A 19,946-nucleotide genomic window follows, 5' to 3' on the forward strand; every position below is an offset into this window, starting at 1 on the left:
CTTCCAGGGCGTTTTGGGAATGTTGAAAAACATCCATCCTGGGTGGGAGACCCGGATGGCTGCTCCCCAAGGGCGCCGTGGTGCTGTGAGGAAGCATGGGCCCTGCACAGCCCACACCCATGAGGAATGGCCTCACTGCCTTCTCTCCCTGCCCACTTGCCCTGGCTCCTCCTGAAAACACCATATTTTTAGGAGAAGGGGAAAACTTGGAGGGGGCGGGCCCAGCTGGAGGCTGCTGTTGCTGCGGCAACAGGCTAGAATTCCAGGAAGGAAGAGGGCCCAGATGGGCCTCCGGCCTCTAGGCCCCGATGGAGCGAGGCCGGCACTGGAGCCCATGGTGGCGGTGCCTCTGGTGTTCCTTCCCTCAAGGCACGACCTGAGTAATTCAGATATGGAAAGTCAGAACCATGTGAGCCAGCACTTGTCCTCCAAGTGATCAAGGGCAGCAGTGTTCAGCATGCTTGGCAAAGTGCCTTTTATCAAAATCTCTTGCTTTTAGTCCCACAAACATACTGTAGAATAACAGAGGATGAGTAAGGAGTAAAGACTAAGTCCTGCTGCTCGCGTCCCTATAAGCATGGGCTGCTGATGTCAGGATGCTAACAAGGAAGTGGATAAATGGAGGTTCTCTGCTGGATGATGTCTGCATGGTTGGAGTCCGGCCAAAGCTGAGATCCAAATTTAATTGAAAGTGAAGACAGTTGAAGGGAAGCGTCCCACACTATAGATGCAGTTATTGGAACTGCAGAGTGATTAGCAAGAGCTGTGTATCAAATTAGGGTAAGTATCAAGGGAGAAGGGTGACATTAAGTTCCATTTAAAAGCTACTTTAGTTCAGTTTTTTCATTAGTAATCGGTAGTTCAGCTGTAGATGCTGCTTTTCCCATTAATTTTATCCACAGATAATTTGAGGTAGGGAAATGGCACAAACAATCGAGAGGGCAAACTAAATGCATCAGATGCACTTGGGAAAAGAAGAAGCTATTTCCTGTTTGCTTAAATGCAGTGATTTGTACAAGGAAAGAGTCTAATGAAAGCGTACCTGTTTTCCTGGGAGCTGGTAATAATGTCAAAGCATTTACCATTTTACTACTGCCTTGCCATAGCTGAAGCACTGACATGTCCATTTAGAGCCCACCCCTCTCAAAGCCTGGGGTTTCTGTCTCTCCTGCTGTGTAGGACATAAAGCAGAGAGTACAGTGAAACCTCTGAGCTGCAGAGAACGGTGCTGGGATTTCTGTCTGGCTCGCAAGCTTTACTTTTTCATATCTGCCACTTACAGATTAATAGCTTAGTTGCCAGTGCTTTTTTCAACTTCTTTTTGTGAACCTCTTTGTGTTCTGGAAAAGTAGCTTCTGTTTGTCTAGCTCAAGTCTCTGATAAATGGGTAACTTTTGCTATCTTTTGCACTTCAAAATCCCATTTTGCTTTCAGATGAAAGAAGTAACTTTCTGTTGCCTTTATGTCCTTGCTCTGGGTAGTCCTGGGATTCCTGGCTTCCTGGGGCTCACCCTCCACACGTATGTCCCAGTCTCCTGGCTGCTGTGCTGGTGGGAGCTCAGAGCAGAGAGAAAGGAGTTATTTCATCCCAGCTGTGCTGCCATTGCCTGGACCCTAAAAGGTGGTTGTAGAACTTGAAAGAATTGCATTAACTTCACTCTGCTTTTCCTCACGCTGTCGAGAAAGCAGGCATCCTGCAAACCCAGTGGAGAGATGACTTGGTCTTATTTCTGACATTCTTTTTGCAACTGAATGGGCTTTGCACTTCAAGATGAAGTCTGAATTCAGTGGGAAATCAATTCTATGGCTTGGGAAATATGGATTAGCTTACTGAGCTAATAGCACCTGGTAGTGCAGCTTTAACCCTGCAGGCTTTAGGCTTAGTTTGGCAGTCAAGAAAATTCCTCATCAGGCTTCTCTGATTGTTGAGTCTGGCAAAATGAGTCTTAGATGTAAAATTAATTTGTTCTGGGGTCAACTTATGTCAATGAGAATTACTTCCTCTTTAAGTGAAAATTTAGCTTTATTTTAAAGGAAAGGGAGAGGAGACTTTTAGGCCTCCCATGATCCATTAGAGCTGTGACAATCCAGTTGGCCAGCCCAGGGAAGACTATTCCCAGAGCACAGAATGATGCTCTGGTGCCCCATGGAAGTGTGGAAGCCCGTGTGTGAGACTGTCAATACAGCTGGAATAAAATCACAACGTGTGCTACAGAAACCTGATGTACTGTATTATTGTCTATTTTTCTCTCTCTGCTCTAAAGCAAATTGCAAGTACCTGAGAAATGTCTTTCAGTGGTAAACAAAGTAATGAAACATCCCAGTGGCAGTTTGATCTGATTTGGCAGGCTAGCACTGCCTAACTCGATTTCTCTGTGAATGTCTGGTTGCATGGTGGTAGAGAAAGAGATGGGTAATTGCTGGGAGAAAGCCAGTTAGCTGGGGCTTCCCTCTTGTGCCAGGCTGCTGAGGGAAGGAGGGACCCTGCATGTTTGAGGGCAGGGAATCTGCGTGTGATAAATGTTCTCACCCTCTCTTTTCACTTGCATTTTGTGAGATGAGCATGGTGTGTCAACAGGCTGAGGTGAGGCGGCCGTATCCCTGCTCTCTGCTGCCTGCGATCCTCTGCTCCCTGATGGGGCCGTCTGCACTGCACTGTCCCATCCCAGGCACAGGAGTTTAACTCCTTCACTTTCTGCTCTGTTTAGTTTACAACAAAAGCAAGCTCTGTATGGAATAATCATGCAGCAGGCCCCGGATTCACCATTAGTGACCTGTAAAATTGGTAGTGCTGGAGATTATTGGCTGGAGACAGTTTCCCTAGGCACTTCTTGCCTTCTCTTGGAGAGCGAGGTTCAATTAGAGCAATGATATGCACAGCGGGGATTTTGCAAATAGTTCGGTACTTCGTGGCAGTCTTGCTGTATGAAAGGCAGAGATAGCTTTGGCCCTTTGGTGACCTTAATGTTCCAGCTGCTACCCTCTTTTAATGTCTGCTTTTTCCAAGCTTCTTGGAGTAACAGTCTTTCACCTTTTACCTTCTGTTGTAATGATATCCCCCAAATAGTTTTACTCTGCTGTGTGCGGGTTTTGTCCTGAAGAACAAAGCAGAGCTTGGTTGCTCTGTTTTCTTCCACTGGATTTTTTTTCTTCTTCCTTCTTTTAGATGTCTTACGTGCCGTGGATCATCCTTAGATCTCTCTGAGCATATCTCAGTTCCTTTTCACACTCTCGTGATGTGCTTCTACTCATAAAAACACTGTTTCTGAAAGCGATTTCTTTGCACTCGTGTCCCTTGTTTCCAGGTATCTCACAAAATTTTGGGGCTCGTCTCTTTTCTGTCACTGCTTTGTGATGACAGTTCATTTCCTCAGTCCCTGGTGTGATAAGTAACATCATCCTTAAAAGGACAGTTCCTGTTTTTCTTTATTATTATGTTCTAGTTGTGTTCACTGCTGTCTTCACTTAACTACCTCCTCCATTTATTCCTTACTTACTGTGTATTCAAGGTGTTGTTGGCACACATGTTTGCTGGAAGTGCTGACCTTCCATGTGTGTGTACAAAGTGCTGTTCAGACTAGTCCTGGAACAGTCTCACGGCAGGAGAGAAACAGGAGGTGGATGTTTATTGCACTCTTCTAGGTTGGTAGACTGCGTGGGAGAAGCATCAATCAAAGTGTTTTCTTGCAGTGTGCACTTACATTGAGGGTATGGAGGAAGTAATATCTGTGCATTTCATAGAATCACAGAAACATTTTGGTTGGAAAAGACCTCTAAGATCACCTGGTCCAACCAGCAGCCCATCCCCACCATACCCACTGACCATGTCCCTCAGTGCCACATCCACATGGTTGTGGAACACCTCCAGGGACAGTGACGGCACCACCTCCATGTGCTGTCTGATAGCATTGCTTGGTTTTTAATTAGGTTCATGGATAAAAGCAAAAGCTGGGTCACCCTGTGGTAGCAGAGTCATCCGTGTCCCCTTGCTTCTTCGGGTCTCTTTGTGCTTGCTTCTTCTGGTCTGTATTTGTGGAGTTTTGTACTTTACCTGCTTGCTGGCTGTCAGTGCTTGAAAAGAATGTACTCACAGGGTGGTCCATGTAATTAATGACTGTGAATCCCCCAAACTGGCTGCCAGAAGTTGTGCTGTCCTTGAAGCTCATATACCCTGCATGCTGTAATGTGGGAGCCTGAAGATGAGGTTTGATGTTTCCTGGCAAGTTTCCGCAGATAATCCCCTGGGCAGATTTGAAGTAAAAAGGAAGAGAGGAAGGACGAATGCAAACTTAAAATAGCATTGCTAGGCTGTGTATTGAATTATTAGTGTCTTGCTCTTTAGTAGATGTTGCGTTAAAATGTTTGTGTGTAAATTGTGAAATGATACCCACGATTGCATACCCTGCATAGGGCAAAAACTGCCTTTCTGGTTGGAGCTGGCAGGCGGGAGCTGAACATCTCAGCATTGGGAAAACAAAACCTGAAGGATCTCAACACAAACTTGGGAAGGTCTGGAGGTAGCTGAGATCTGTGATCACTGTCAGCTGCAGGCCCATCATAGCTTTGCTGTTGACTGCTTGGGACTGTCTCGCTGTGTTCCGTCAGTGTCTCTCCCTTCCCCAAGAGCTGCTGTAGAAAGTGCAGGGCTGGCTTAGGAATTTCTCCTTGTCAGCCATAACAAGAGAGAGGAATGGACTTGGAAACTGATTGTGGAGGACTGCTGGCCTCCTTTCCTCCCAGCCTTCTGCAGGGAGCTGCTCATGACCATCGCCTGATGGTCCTTGTTGTCCCCTTCCAATTCAGTCCATTTTGTGATTCTATCAAAAAGGCATTGTGTAGTTTAGTTTAGCATCCACTCAGGGTGAAGGATGCATGTTTCGAATAGGACGTGTTGGAAGGAGAGTATTGGAGAAGAAATTGAGACTGAGAAATAAGCAGAAATTAATAGTTAGGAATTATAACAAGCTGTGTTATCTCAATCTCTGCTGGTAAAATAGAGAAGAGCCTGGGAATTTAATGGAGAAATTCCAGAAGTGCTGGAAGTTCATGTGTTCCCAAAGAGCAAGGTGACACTAACGTGAGGAATGTGAACTTAGGGTCCCTTCAAGGGTGAAGGAAGAAAGTCTGAAGGATTGATTTCTTATCATGTGAGGTATTGCTTAGGCTTGAAAGGGTAATTGAAGTAGTGCTGACTGCTTTTTAAGCTCGTGCTAAGCTGTTGGGGTGGTTTTTGAAAAGGAGAAAGTTGACACTTTTCTGGCTATTGTTTAGGGAAGCATTTCTTCAAGACTGGGTGACATGGGCAGCAGCTTCTCCCTTTTCTTGTTCTACTTTATTCGGTTTTCCTGGTGGTAAATGATGCTTGCACGTAAAAACTGTTGGGAAAAAAAAATGATTGGAGATGATAGGGGGTAAGGTGGGTTTAGATTATGCTTATTTATATGGCTTTGATTTTTCTGTATTCCTTTTGCACAACTCAGCAACCCGTAGGTGAAAATGAGTCTTAGGTATATTGGTTTGCGTGGGTAATAGGAAGTTAGCAGTGTACTTTAAGCTTTGCTATTTCTTCCCCCATTTCAAGCGTGTTCTTGTTTTTGGCTGAGTTAAGACAGACCTGTAATGACTTGGTTTCCATTCCTTGTAACCACTACATTCACTCTTTGTTTTCTTGTCTTGCAGAACGAGCCTCTGACTTCAGGTTATCATGGATACCCAGCAAGAGACAATCAAGTAAGAGTCTGATTGCAGTAAATGTGTGCGTGTGTTTCTGTACACTTGTGGATGTTTTGTCTTGACAGCTTCCTGACCGGCTTGTTAAGGTGTGGAAATTATTTTGTTCTGTTGTGCAGTGCTCGTGGAGATATAGATGGTGAATTGAATGTGGCCTCCAGCAGTATGTGGCAGCGTCTCTGGTGAGGAGTTAAAAATGATCCACGTTGCTGGCGGCTCAGGAAATTGTTGATTCTTAAAAATTTTGTAGCTTAAAATCCCCATTTTAAGCTCACGTTGTATTTCCTCAGAGTTAATGAACGTAAATGTTTAGCGTTCCCCTGTTTTATTATGGGAATTCCAGCATCAGGGGAGCAAGATGACAGTGTGTTCGAGAGCCTCCTGTGCTAGCTTTTTTTGTGGAGTAGGGAATGCCGTGTCACACTGGGTTGTTCCAGTTACTGTGAACTTCTCTCCCTTTCCTTTTATGTCCTGCAGGGCCCCCGCCCCTTGCTCTCATTCAGGATATTCTCGCTCTGCAGCAGTAAAAAATTATTCTGTTCAGTGCATTGCAACTGTAAGCATTCTCTTGTGTCCTAGCAGAAGACAGAGAAATCCCAGTTGATGAATTTGTGCAAGGGAAGGAGGAGATGCTTTGGAACAAATGAAGTTTAATGGATTATGAGATACAACTGTCACGCATTAAATCTCCCTTCTTGGAATGGAGGCTCTTTTTCTTTTCAGTTTTCTGTGCTGCAAAGCAGAGCATGAGCCAGTGTAACAGGAAATTAATATGCACGGAAAATCAATAATGCAGCACATTTCAGTAATGAACAAATAATATGAAACTAAAATCAAGTTCTTTAATACTCTCAGGTACTGCTATATAAAGAAAGCGATTTTCATCATGTCTTGATGAGGCCTGAGTGTATGTAGCAGCGGCTTAAAGGGAGATATTTTTGTAAAGGAACTGCAGCATCAGCAATTGAAGAGCTCAAGCCTTCGGTGCTTGTAACGCGTGTATGAATTTCAGTGTAGGAGGGAGTTACTCAGAATGCCTATTGGGATATACTAAACTGTTAACCAGCACAGATAGATAATATGTGCTGGGATGCTCTGGGAGTTGTGTTGCTACTTATCCAGGCTAAGTAAGGAATGCCGTTGTTGAGAGTCAGAGCTAGTCCTGGCTCCTTCAAGCAGTTCCCATCTGCTTTCAGTTTTTCCATTCTGGTTAGCAGTGTCTGCATTGGATTTTGTGTTTCACTGTATCCATTTAGGAGCGCTTTGGGGTCACCTTGGAGTTTCATTTTGGTGTCCTGCTTCATGAGTTTCCTTATTCTCATCCCTTAATAACTTCTGATTAGTAAGTCCAGAGCTGCATTTGCTGACTACTCGCTAAAGCAGAGACGATGGGCATGGGAGGCCTTACAGCAACCAGGGGTGAAGTGAGGGTTATGGTCTGCACAACCCCACAGGGCGCCGTGTGGGTGAGCACAAGGAGGAATGTATGTGCGTGTCCTTCAGATGGCGTGTACCTTCAGGGAAGTGTCGCAGTGGACAAACAGGGTCAGTTTCACTTGAGTGTTTTCATTTCAGCAAATGTTTGTTAAAAATAAATATCTACATTAATCTGTTCTAGGTAATATCTTGATCTGTGGTAAACATTTTTCCTTCCTTTATAGCCCTGAAACAGATTAGATTCAGGTCTGGCTTTCGCTAATGAGGTTCCAAGGCTTTTAGCTAATCTGATTGGGAGCCTCTAAGATGATAGCAGCAGAAGGAAGACCTCTCTTGCCACAGGCTGGGGAGAGGCAGCTCTGCCTGATGCATCGCTTGCTTTTTTGCACTCAGGAGGGAGGAAGGAAGTGGTGTGAGATTGTGTGCATCCTGACCCCGTAACAAAGTCATTATGAGATGTAAGGACAATTGTGTCAGATTTCTCCCTGTCATCAGTTTAGGAACTGGATGTGAGCTGGAAAGTGTAAGTATGTGCATCTTGCTCTTTGCCAATGCGCTTATTTGTAAATACAGGTACTGTACTTTACTATTGCACTTATTTATTGTAAATACTGTATTGTGCTTTTGACCACAATGTTTTCCTTAGCTCAAGCAGCAGAGCTGAGGCTTATTTTCAGGGCACTTTGTTGTGTGACCACAGTAATCCTGCTAGGAATTCTGGATATAACTTACCCTCTCTTTCACCTTACGTAGCATCCTCTTCCTCTACTTCATTTGTATGTCCTTTTCCTTCCTTTCAGCTCTCAGCTCCACTAATTGCTGGCTGCAAACCTTTCACTATGCTGTTTTTACACCCTCTAGTGGTTAAACCATACCCAGATGTTCCAGATTATTACAGGTTTTCTTCCCGCCAGTGGAAATCAGTGATTGGTTTGAACCCTTGCTCTGACCATTTGGGAATGCTTAGGTCTACAGTACAAAGTTTATCTTGTATCCGTTCCCAAATATTTAAGCGTTCTGTCAGCATCACACACGGGCAAGCAGCACTGAGGCAAAGCAGATGGGTTCATGCTGGGGCTGGATTTCTCTTAATTCAGGCGTTGCATGATTGCTTTAAGACAACCCATAGCAAAGCTGCCCCGTTCCTTTCCCATCCTGCCAGAATACCTTTTTGTGGTAACGGGGCTTGAAGAGCGTGAGTGCTAAACCTGTATGGTAAAACTTGTCATAAAATGAGAAGGCTTTCTGTTGCTGTGTTACGCTGCTGGGGATGTTAAAGCTGTGTAAGGAGCTGAAAAGCTCTTTTGGGTCTGTACTCCAGAATTCAGGGTTTGTTCTGTGGGTGTCTAATGCGTACACAAGTGTGGCAGGATGCCCCTGCTTTTCCTCGTGCTAGGCTGATGGCAAGAACAAGGCATTCTGTAAAGGGAGAATATGGGAAGCATCAGCATAATGCTGTTAACGGAGATGAAAACCAAGTCTTTCGGTGAAGAGAGCTTATTCTCTGGGGACTGCTCAGTTCTGTATCCCTCTGTTGGGCCTGCCAGCAAAATGGTGTTTCTTTTTTTGTAACATGAGTGCCTGCCTAAAATGCAGTGAAGCAAGACTTCTTTGCTTCATTTCCCAAGCTGTGACAAACAGCTCTGAGATACTATGAGTTTGTCTCAACATGGAAAATGACTAGAGCAGCTATACTGATACAACTTTTACGTACGGACAAACTCATCAAGAACACTCTGCCCCTGGAAAGCTGTTCCATACTAAGTATGCCAGCTTGTTTAATATATATGACCAAGGCCTGTGTCTTATTGCTTTAGTGCTTTTCGTGTGTATTAGACACGGTGTCCAAAATTTGAGTTACTGCTGAATGCTGGTACTTCTGTGGCAACATCTGGAAGCTGTGCAGACTAAATATATTCTCCAGAAGGAAGCAAAATGAGCAAGAACACCTTGTTCAGCTCCCATTGAAGGGAAGAGGGGAGGAGAGAGTTTATGCAAGCAGGAGGTAGTTGCACATGCTCAGAACTGGGTCAGGGTGTTAGAGCTGTTACACCTCTTCTGTTACGGGAAGTGATCCTCAGCCATCAAGGCAGGTTAGGATGTTGATTTGAAGCCTCTTTTTAAAAGCTTGTACTTCCGTGAGTGCCATTCTGAAATTAAACTGGGCCACTGACTTGGTACTTAGGTGGTGGAAACATCATTACCTGTCACAAGTGACGCTTCCTTCAGCAGCATAATTTCAGAGGCTGATCTACCGTCTGAGTGCTTCCCAGGTCTGACCTGTTGTTCCTGTGTATGTAGATGAGCCCGTAGCCTAGAGTAGCCTGGGTGCCCATGGCAACTACTAGGAACAGCTTTATCACCATCTCTTCCACTGGAGTTCAAGCTTAAGGTGAAATGCTGTTAAATCCTCTCCAATTGTCAGCCTGTTCCCCTGGGTTGCTGCTTGCTCGCTGCGTTGCTGTAGTCTGTTGGAGAATTGCAGGCACCAGCAGACTGCCTGGATCTTTCCCTGTGGCTGAGAGCAGGTCCGGGTGAACAGCACAGCAGTCTGTGAGAACAGGAAGCCTTCCCTCTCGCTTGTGTTCTGTTTATTTTCATTGTGTGGCCCCCCTCGTAGTGTGGGGAGCTCAGCAAGGAAGTCCTTCATCCTGAGATGTGGGGGGTGTATGAGCTCCCACAGCGATGTGGGGCCTTCCTCTGGAGGCACTGCTGCTCCATTCCCTTGGTGCTGTCTGCCCTAAGCAGCAGGGCTCTTGGCACAGAGTTCGTGGGGAATTCTCTTGTCTGAGTGCTCCAGGCTTCCTTTATCATCTTTCTCCTCTCTCCATCATGTGGTTGAGGTGAGAATTTAGGGATATTACAACTTGCTTAGCAGCTTGGTGGTTTGATGTGGGCATCCTGCACTTGGGTTGGGGTAGTCCCATGCACAGATATGGGACGGGCAGAGAATGGCTTGAGAGTAGTCCTGAGGAGAAAGATTTGGGGGTGTTGGTTGGGGAAAGGTTCAGCATGAGCTGGCAATGTGTGCTTGCAGCCTAGAAGGCCAACTGTATTGTGGGTTGCATCAAGAGAAGCATGGTCAGCAGGTTGAGGGCAGTGATCCTGCCTCTACCTCTGCTCTTGTGAGACCCCACCTGGAGAACTGCATCCAATTCTGGAGCTCCCAACACAAGAAGGACATGGAGTTGTTGGAGCAGGTCCAGTGGAGGGCCATGAAGATGATTTCAGGGGGCTGGAGCACCTCCCTTATGAGGACAGGCTGAGAGAGCTGGGGCTCCTTGGCCTGGAGAAGAGAAGGCTCTGGAGGGAACTTGTAGCGGCCTTCCAGGACCTGAAGGGGGCCTACAGGAAAGCTGGGGAGGGACTTTTTGTAAGGGCATGTAGTGACAGGATGATGGTAAATGTCTAAATCTGCCCTCTTCCAGTTTGAAGACTAGATATTAGGAAGAAATTCCTTACTGTGAGGGTGGTGAGACACTGGAACAGGCTGCCCAGTGAGGCTGTGGATGCCCCCTCCCTGGAAGCATTGAAGGCCAGGCTGGATGGGGCTTTGAGCAACCTGGTCTGGAGGGTGGTGTTCCTGCCTATAGCAGGGGGGTTGGAAGTAAGATGATCTTAAGGGTCCCTCCCAACCCAAACCATTCTGTGATTCTATGATTACAGCATCAACAAAAATTTTTTGTTTATCTTTGTTGACATTATGAACCGACTGAGATGCTCTCATCATAAATAAATACTGTGTCTGGGGGAAAATTGTCTTGCCACTTCTTTGTCTTTCTTTGTTCAATGGTAGCATCAACCATGGTCTTTCCAGGTTAAAAAAGGCTTCATGTCTGAAGAGCTGAAATCTTTTAAGTGGTGTTCCTAAAAACCAGTTTGTTTTTCAATTTCTTTTCCTATTTGTTTCTGATATGGAAATACACCCTCTAGTGAGTATTCTGTCTTCCTATGCAAGTGGTAGGATTGCAGCAGCAGTGTTCTGCTATGAAGGAGCTGAAAAGGAGGGTTGGTGTCTGTGGGTTTTAGGTTTAGTTTGCCCCGTAACTTTGCAGTTCTGGTTTGAGTGAAATATATTTAATGCAAGTCCTTAAACTGAGGGATAGAGGGGAGGGATAAAAGCTGTAAATAAAATTTAGAAGCCTTTTGAATGAAGAGCCAGGACGAAGATCAGGAAATCCTCTGTATAAAATGGAGAAGGCCTGTCGTAGTGATCCTGGTGCTCTGGGGGAGTACTTCTTTGCTTGGAAGCAAACAAAGCTTGGGATAGAACCAGCTTAACGAGGGAAAGCTGTTCTAAACATCTTCCTTATCTAAGATTGGGTGAATTATGGATAAGACTGCCAGATCTTCTGCTTCCTGGCTCCCACAGAGTCTCTTCATCCAGGAGTGATGGGATGTTCTTTTATTCACCGAACTGCAATGTCCCATAAAAAATAAAGAGCTTCGTTTTAGGGAATGCAGGCCGAGCAACATCTAACGTATTCAGGAGATGGGAAGTATCTGTGAAGCAGTTGCACACATGGGATGTTCAGTGGCGTGCAGTGGGTTAGCTGCGGGGGAATACTGTGTAGCACCTCAGCAGTAAAAGGTGTGGGGATAGTTTGAAGGTGGTATGGAAAGGCAGCGCTGCAGAAGCGAAGGACTTCCTCAGACATCCTTGATGAAAGTGCCTCCAGCTCTGTAACTCTCATCATCAAAAAGGGAAAACATTGCTGATAGCGGGAAGAGAGTCTACTATGAAGACTCATCCAGAGCTTTAAGCAGCATGTGAGCAAGCATATTGTACCATAGCTGACACGGGTCCTGCAAATGGATCGCTCTGCCCATACATTTATTTCTCTTTTCCATGACGTCTGCTGTCCTCTTAACTCTTTTGAATGCAAGGTAGTGGTTCCTTTCCTTGCAAAACTTCAATAACAGCAAACGAATTGTGAAGTTGTAAGAGAAGGAGAAAATAAGAAGTGCATCTAATTCACATACATGGGAAGACTTCCTGACAATAAGATCCTTTAGTCCTATAAACAGCTTCTCAGGGGAAGTAATGATTACCTTGCTGATGAATAGTCTGGCCAAAGCTCTGGAGCTGCAAGGCGTTGGCAGGAAATAGGCTGGATGATGTAATGAAAATTCCTTTCATGTTTGAATTCTCTGATTCAAGCAATTTCTCATCTCTGCTTGGGGTCAAAGAGAGGAGATGTGAGTCATCGTTCTTGGGTGAGGACCAGGAGACCACTTCCTTTGTTCTCTGATGTCCTTTTTGACCGTTGGGGTGTTACCCGGTGCCTGCAAGAGTCTTGGAGTCTCCCGGCCCCCCAGTTAGTTGGGTGAGTGGGACAGCAGTTTGTTTACATTTCCTCCCTCTGACCAGTTACAGGAGCGTTAGAGATCGTGTCACGTGTGTTAGATGAAGTCTGTAAAGCGAGCAGTTGGAGTCCTGCTTGCTGAGGCCAAATGGTGTAGAGAAAACAGCTTGTTGATGGATATTACAACGTACTGAAGAACATAAACATCGCCGTCCTGGGTTGGACAGGAGGTTTCTGCATTCCAGCGTTCTGTCTTTGACAGTATCTAATGGCAAGTACTTAAAGCATAGGGAGCAGTGCCAAGATTCAGCAATACTTCCTATATTCCTATACTTCTTTATCCTCTTTAAGCTGTCCATTGGCTTTGGGATTTCCGGACCAGAGGTATTTTCTGAGGTCACCTGCGATAGACAGGCTGAATAAAGCAAAATCTAAATGGTTTCTGAGGCTGCCTGAGTCTTTGGCATCTACAACATCCTGCGGCAATGAGTCGTGCGCTTTAGGTGTGCTTTATGAGGAGCACAGCTCCATGCCGTTCCCTCGTGCCCTGTCGCTGTCACACAGAGCAGAGCTCAGCGCTGCCCCTCCGCTCCCTGCGAGGAGCTGCAGCCGCCATCAGGCCTCCATCAGGCTGCCCTGCTCTGGGCTGAGCCGACTAGGGGGGCTCGGCGTGCTCCGGGCCGGTGCCGCGGTGGGGCTGAGCGCTGCCAGAAGGGGGCACCCAGCGCCCGGCCTGCGCCGCTCCGCCCGCTCGGTTTGCAGAGCGTAGCTGCGGGGCTGCGCGGGGAGCGCCGAGATGGGCCCGACCGTGAGGTTCGTAGGGAGGGCTCTTCTCCTCCATGCCTCTTCGGCAGGGTTTCGTTGCGTGTGTGTATAATATAAGTAACAGTCCTCCATCCTTTGTATTTCTTTATTTGTGAAGGGAGGGTAGAGACCCTAAGAAATACAACCAGTCAGTGTAGTTTCCCAGATGTTGATGGAGATCAGATGCTTCACTAAAGGAAATTAAGGCAACAGCAGATGTACATTGCTAATTTTTAAGGACCAGTCACGTCAGATCAATTTAATTTCTCCCTTTGACGTGGCAACAGGCCTGGCAGATGGAGAAAGCCACTGGCTTTGGATAGAGCGTGGTCTGACCTTTACATACACTGGGCAAATGGAAGGTGAAATTAAGAAGCGGCTGAGCACCTCCTTGGAAAGCCACGTCTGGAGTCATTATGTCATGGTTATCTGTGTGTGTGTCATCTGGAGTCTTAGCGTGGGCTGTCCTGGCTGCCGTGTTCTTCTGTGCTTTTCATCACACATAAGGGTAATTCAGTGACTGAATATATATATATATGTATATATATATATATACATGCATACATATGTGTATGTGGGGATCTGGCAGCCTTTAGAAGGCAGGAATAGGTGACAGAATTATTGTGATAAATGGCAGAAATGGTCTGAAATTCAGCAGTGTGAAATTCAATAAAACCAAGCTGTATTAACAAAGGGAACTGAATACACGATGTAAAATGGAGAGTAGCTGGCTAAGCAGTAATATCGAAGGAAACATCTCGGGTAACAGAAGATAACAAACTGAATACGTAGCGCTGTTTTCTTGTGGTTTTAAGAACCTGGAATGTCTTTCCAGCTATGTCAAGTAACTACAGAAGGTAATTATTCTTCAGTGCTCGAGCACAGCGAGTTGAGCCCCAGTTTTAGGAAAGATACAGACAGACTTTGGAAAACATCCAGGGAAGATCAAGAAAAGGAGGCTTAGAGAGCGTGATATATGAGGAAAATATCGGGGTTGTTCCTTCTTTAAAAGCAGGGGGAAAAAAAGAACAAGAAAAAAAAGAGCAGAGTGTGGAGGATGGGGTTTGATTATTTACTGTGCCTACTGAAGGCTGCTTCATTTGCACCACGGTCTAAATTGAGTATTACGGGGTGAAACGTTTTCTGTTTCCACTCAGTGAAGCACTGAAGCAGGGTAATTCTAGGGGACCAGAGTTCCTGTTTCTTGGAGCCTGTAATAACAAGTTAGGCAATTTCTGATGGATGCTTGTCTAAACATGCTCTGTGCTGCCTCTGAGCGTGGAGGACCTCTCGTCTCCCTTGCCCTGCATTAGCAGTATTCTGTGACAGTCGGAAAAACAGTTGTTAACCAGATGCATAATTGCACAGCCATACGACTGCTGTTGTTTTGGACCTTTCTCTGTTTTGGGGGTGTCTACATTTTATGACAAAGAGGCTTCTTTGCTACTGTATGATGTTCCAAGTGGCAAGTCCTTTCTTTGAGACAACTGTCTGATAGCTCTGTTTCTTCCTCAGCTCGCTTATTACTCAAAAAGAGCGCAGGATGTTCAGCATCTCTGAGTCAGTCCTTCTCTCTGCCTCACTGTAATAACGTGTATCATGTATGATCCTCAGAGCTGCTTGCTGTCTTCATTTCCCTTTAAGCTCTCTGGCCAGATCTCCTTCTCTGGTGCTTAGAAATTTCCTGTTTTTTTACATAAACACCTTCTTGCTACCCTACCTGCAACTCCCGCTGCACCAAAAAAGGACGGAGACAATTGGGCAGGAGCTTCCCTGCTGTCAGGATGTGCTGTAGGAGGGCAGCCGTGTGTTAACTGCTTCGTTGCCCAGCCCGTGCCAGCCGCTTCAGCAGGACCCTGAGCCAATGAGTGGGATCACTTGCTCCTCTGCTTACTTCTTCGGCACGGTGAGTGAGCAGCTCTGCACTTGCTACTGAAGGATGCTGCGTGCAAGCAGGGTCCCTCAGTGAGCTAAGCAGATGCTCCCCGGAATAGCTGATGGAGAGAAGATGGTTTCATTCTTCTCAATATTAAGGGAGAGGTGTTTCCAGCAGTAGCATAACGTTACTTGGAGCAGGCATTTGCCAGATGGTTTCAGCTCCCCCGAGGCTTTGGGATGTGAAAGGGAAAGGGCCAGAACACTCTTCTGATTCATTCCATTAGTAGATTAATCGGCACTGTCCCGGCTTAATAAGTCTCTTAGATTTCCCAGTGGAAATGGCACATGTAATTCTGCCCAGGTCACACTCTGCACACCTGTGTTGAAGCTTGCACTGCAAGAAGCTGTGCTGCTGCCAGCAACATCTGCACAACAGGGCCTTGTGGGGAGGGCAGGCGTTTTGGTAGGGGGAAAGGAAAGGTGGGAGAAAATGTTTTTGATGAGTGCTGTTAGGTAATGCTAGTGGGAGAGAGATGGCTTGTGAGAACATGCTTGAATTCTTCTGCCATTGTGGTGGGAGATGTATTTGAAAAGCTCGTGGTGCTCATTTGATGTTATGAAGGGTGTTTTTTCCTTCTTTTTTTTAATGATTTTGTATTAATTGCTGGATAAGTTGCATTTTCCAGGAAGTCTGTGATTAAAGGACAAAGGTGCTCTTCCTGCTAAAGGTCGGAGGCTGTTGTCTCCAGAAGCTGTAGGTAAAACTAAGGGACTTACATGACTGATTTTAGCTGAAAACCTGAGCATATGAAGCACTGCTATTTACTTGGGGGCGGGGGGCTCCCCCCTGACCTGTCTCTTCTCCGCCTCTCTTTCTGCAGGCCAGCCAATTGCTGGGGAGTGGATTTAGTTGCTGCTGCCGCCCACACAAGAGAAGGTTTGTAGCTCTTGGCAGTTTTAGCAGGAATCTGCGTTTTTAACACTTCTGGTGCCAGCGGATTGCGATGAGCTGCTCTGTGGTGGCACAGCAGCATTAAGCCATAATGCCTAATAAAGGTTTCCTGGGAGGACTGTTTCTGGTGAGACCCATTATATTCCTTCACGGTTGGGTTTTAATGAGGAGAAACTTGAGTTACTGCCAGCAAACACATCCAATCGGTTTTTGGTCCATCATTGCCCTGATACACCTGGAGAGCACAGGCTGCCCTTTCTTACGGGTCAACAGGACAGCAGCGGCTAATGTTGGCAACGGTTTGATCATCATCTCCATTTCTGGGGCACCTGTCACCGTGGCTCCTTGCCACTGTTTCCCTGAGTTAAAACAGCTCTCCTCAATTTCAAGGGCTTGGAGAACATGTTGTTTTCCAACCATTTATGGCAGCTAGCTCCAATCCTCTGCGGGGTCTGCAGGAAGACTGACAAGGGCCAAAGGAGTAAATGTCATAAGCTCGGGAGCTTTCTGCTGAAAGATGAGCTAGAGGTATTTTACGTCCCGCACTATATGTAGCCGGATTTAGGCTCTTCGGTATTTCCAGTAGAATGGCATTTCAGAACTGGGAGCTGAACTCTTTGACAGCAGCGTTGTCCCCAGTTGCTGCCAACTTCACCCCAGACAGAGAACTGCTGTGTTTCTTGAGCAGCTGTTGCTGTGGAGCATTGCAAGTGAAGAGTGCTGGTCTCTGAAATAATTTGAAATATACTGGCACAATAGACAGATAGAGCCAACCCTCTGAATTTCAGTCAAGAATTAATCTAATCACTGTGTAATATGTTCTTACTGGTCTATCCTACCTAAAGGGCAAACTTAACTACGTTAGGCACAATTTGGAGCATTTGATTTCCTTCAGACTTAGAATTAGGATACAGCTGACTACCCATGTGCATATTTCGAGGTTTCTGGGCATCTCTAATCCAGTTTGTAGTGACATTAGCATTAGATAGCCATAGCAGGGCCTTTATCTGAGAGGAAACACGCATTCTTCAGGTCACAAAAGGATGAAAAAAGATTGTTCTGGTCACTGTTGCTCTCTGAGAATCTGGGAGCAGGGAGGAATTTCATCTTTTGTTTCTGCTGGCTGTTTTGATACCGAAGTGTGTGGCTTCTGTGGATTGTACTGTAGTTGTCAGAGGGTATGTCTACAATTCAGAACTTAACTTTGGAGTAAGGCGAGAATCTCTTCTGTAGGAGCATTGGCACTGTAATTCCATGTGTTGGCTGGCCATTGTCACTTCACACCATTCATCTCATCTCAGCTGAATGCGAGGCAGCTGCTACTCTTGCAGGGAAGAGCAAGGAAGTTGCAATCAATCTGTAATGGAAGAATCTAATTTTGTCAGGGTTTCATCAGACAGGGCAGCAGAGTGGAGTTTACAGTACTGTCCTTTATTTTGTCGTGTCGGGGTGGGGAAGGAGAGGTGGAACGACTTTAATATGGGCTCAGCTGAAAGTGTTTGAGAGTCCCATTGTGTTTGTTCCCCATGGTCTGCAGTGATGCTGAAGACCAGATCTGTGGCCAGTCTTCATATGAGTGTCAAAAGGCTCCTCACACAAGTATGTTGGTTGACACATGTGCCAAGAAACATATGGGAATTTGCTGGAACATCCAGTGTTACAAGTTCCAGGTGTTTAAAGTGTGTATAAGATCTGCAGGGTGGATTATCTTAAGAGATACGGGTAGATGCCTATCAAAATGTCTTCAAGTCCCATATTAAATACACTAAGAAGTGTATTAAGACCAGCGGATGATGTTTTGCTGGTATAGCAGGAAAGAAGCAGCTTAGTTAGCCTTTGCACATACACACAGATCTCTCTATATTCTTGTGCTCCTGATGCAGCAGGGAGCTGGTCGGATGGAGGGAGCTGCTGGCTGCAGCCATTAGACTAATCCAGCTTGACAGTGGTGGCGAAGGTATGGTTAAGGGCTGCTGTGCTCGGAATGAGATCACAAGCAGAATAGCTTTTCTGACAACTGACCTTTGCTGATCACTGTGAATTGGAGTTTGAGATATTGTATTCTGTAACTAAATTTTTCCAGTAGCGTCTCTGTCCTCCAGAAATCTTCCTGTATATTTTGTGTCTATTTATGCCTCTTGCCTCATGCTTTATTAATGCCTTTTACATTTGAACAGGCTGCCGTTCCTTTATGTGGTTTGACAACTGCCAATACCCCTGTTGAAATATTTTGCTTTTAGTTCAGTTAATGGCGATTTCGCCTGGATTTTCTTACGACCGTTATGTAATGGAAGTATCTGCAGTCCCCTGACACGCACGTTTGGTCTCTTCCCACCCACCCTTATTTATCTTGCTGATGCTGCCTTCCACCAAAGTCTTTTAGCAATTTAGCTTTGTTGTTTCTCGGGAGATGTCTCTTGGTGTTTATCAGTGTTACCTCTTCATTAGCTGGGGTCAATCCCCTCTCCTTTGCTGATTATAAACTGGTGCCATTTCTCATAGTGAAGCTGTACTTCAGGCATTCGGCTAACAAAGACGTGGCAAACTTGAGATATTTTGTCTTCATTAGGTATGTAAGGCTCCTATGTAGTGTCAAGGATTATTTTGCTCCTCAGAGTGTCTATTGAAAGAACGATATTTGAATAAGGAAAGAAATAAAGCACTTCTGACAACAGGATAAAAAACAGAAAAATTGCACAACGTATATAATTTGTTAAGTTGATTTCTTCACTCTCATAGGTGTATTTCCAGTCTGGGGTTTGTTAGTCTTTCGGTTTGTCTAAGTTGGAGACAATACATTTTATACTCTTAGAAGGAGTTGTTAAAACTTGGTCTTCAAACTAAGTGAAACAGGAGAGAATTTCATTCAAGTCTCTAGCAGCTTTACTATCCTAGGATTTGTAAACTGCTTTCTAAGCTGTAGTAAATTAGATCCCAGCAGTGCAGGGCCTGTGTAGATAAATATAGTAAGCCATTATACTTTGATATAGTTGTATTGCCTAGGAAATTACTACTGTTATTGAAAAGGAATTTGCTCAGGGCAAGAGAGTATCCATTACTTCCTGAATAACTCCCTAACATTGTTAACCTCCCTTTGTGCAAACAAGCCAAAAGGCGTCCCTTTCTGCAGGATGGTTTTATCCTTGCTTTGCATTGCCCATTTTCAGCAGGAAGCCCAAGCCAAAGTTTCAGCATATTAATGAACGCGTGTGGTCTGGGGAGGAGAACTGTGCCCTCTCCTCCTTTTTCCACTGTCGCAATACTCTCATCTTCATATTGTTTCTCAATTTGCTGGACTGTTGCCATGCTGATGGATCACTCACGCAGTACGGCCACTTGGCATGGTAAGCAGAGTTGAAAAATGGTGCAGTGATGCTGCATCTCCATTGCTGAGATACCTGGAGCAGTTTCTTTCTTGCTACTCGGTGTCTTCTGCCTTAAAGAGGATAACACTTGGGTGCCATCAGTTCATCCTTTGATACAGCCACCATTGTGAACTATGCTGAGGTGGGAGCTGAGTTTGGGTTTTTAGTTATGGCTTTCTCTTCTGCAGGTGAATGTCCAAACCAGCTGTAAGAGTTCCTCATATCAGAAAGTTTCCCTGCTCTTCAGTGTTTGACTTTTAGTTCTCTGGCTTCGTGATTTAGTTTTGTTGATGTGGGTGTTTTTCGTCTTAATGTAAAAGTATATTTCTGTCCGGGAACATATTTTCAGCAGAATGCTTTTTCTAGTTACTGAGCTCATTGGGTTTCTCTTGTGGAATTGGCAGTGTCTTTCAGAATGGTGTTCCTGAGCTACTTGTCAAGGGAGGAAAATCCCAAACAAAATGTAACAAGCTT

At 45.4% G+C, this 19,946-nt stretch overlaps 1 protein-coding gene across 8 annotated transcripts in view; it reads left to right on the plus strand.

Annotated features, from left to right (window-relative positions):
* RBFOX2 (RNA binding fox-1 homolog 2) overlaps nt 1–19,946 on the plus strand; it is a 155,768-nt gene that overhangs the window by 26,607 nt on the left and 109,215 nt on the right. For all 8 annotated transcript variants that reach the window (XM_072326448.1, XM_072326452.1, XM_072326450.1 and 5 more), the window contains exon 2: nt 5,680–5,730. In XM_072326448.1, the coding sequence (XP_072182549.1) occupies nt 5,680–5,730 (51 nt within the window). The remainder of the gene's footprint in view (nt 1–5,679; nt 5,731–19,946) is intronic.

This window comes from Excalfactoria chinensis, chromosome 1, assembly GCF_039878825.1.
Source record: "Excalfactoria chinensis isolate bCotChi1 chromosome 1, bCotChi1.hap2, whole genome shotgun sequence".
In the NCBI taxonomy this organism is placed as follows: domain Eukaryota; kingdom Metazoa; phylum Chordata; class Aves; order Galliformes; family Phasianidae; genus Excalfactoria; species Excalfactoria chinensis.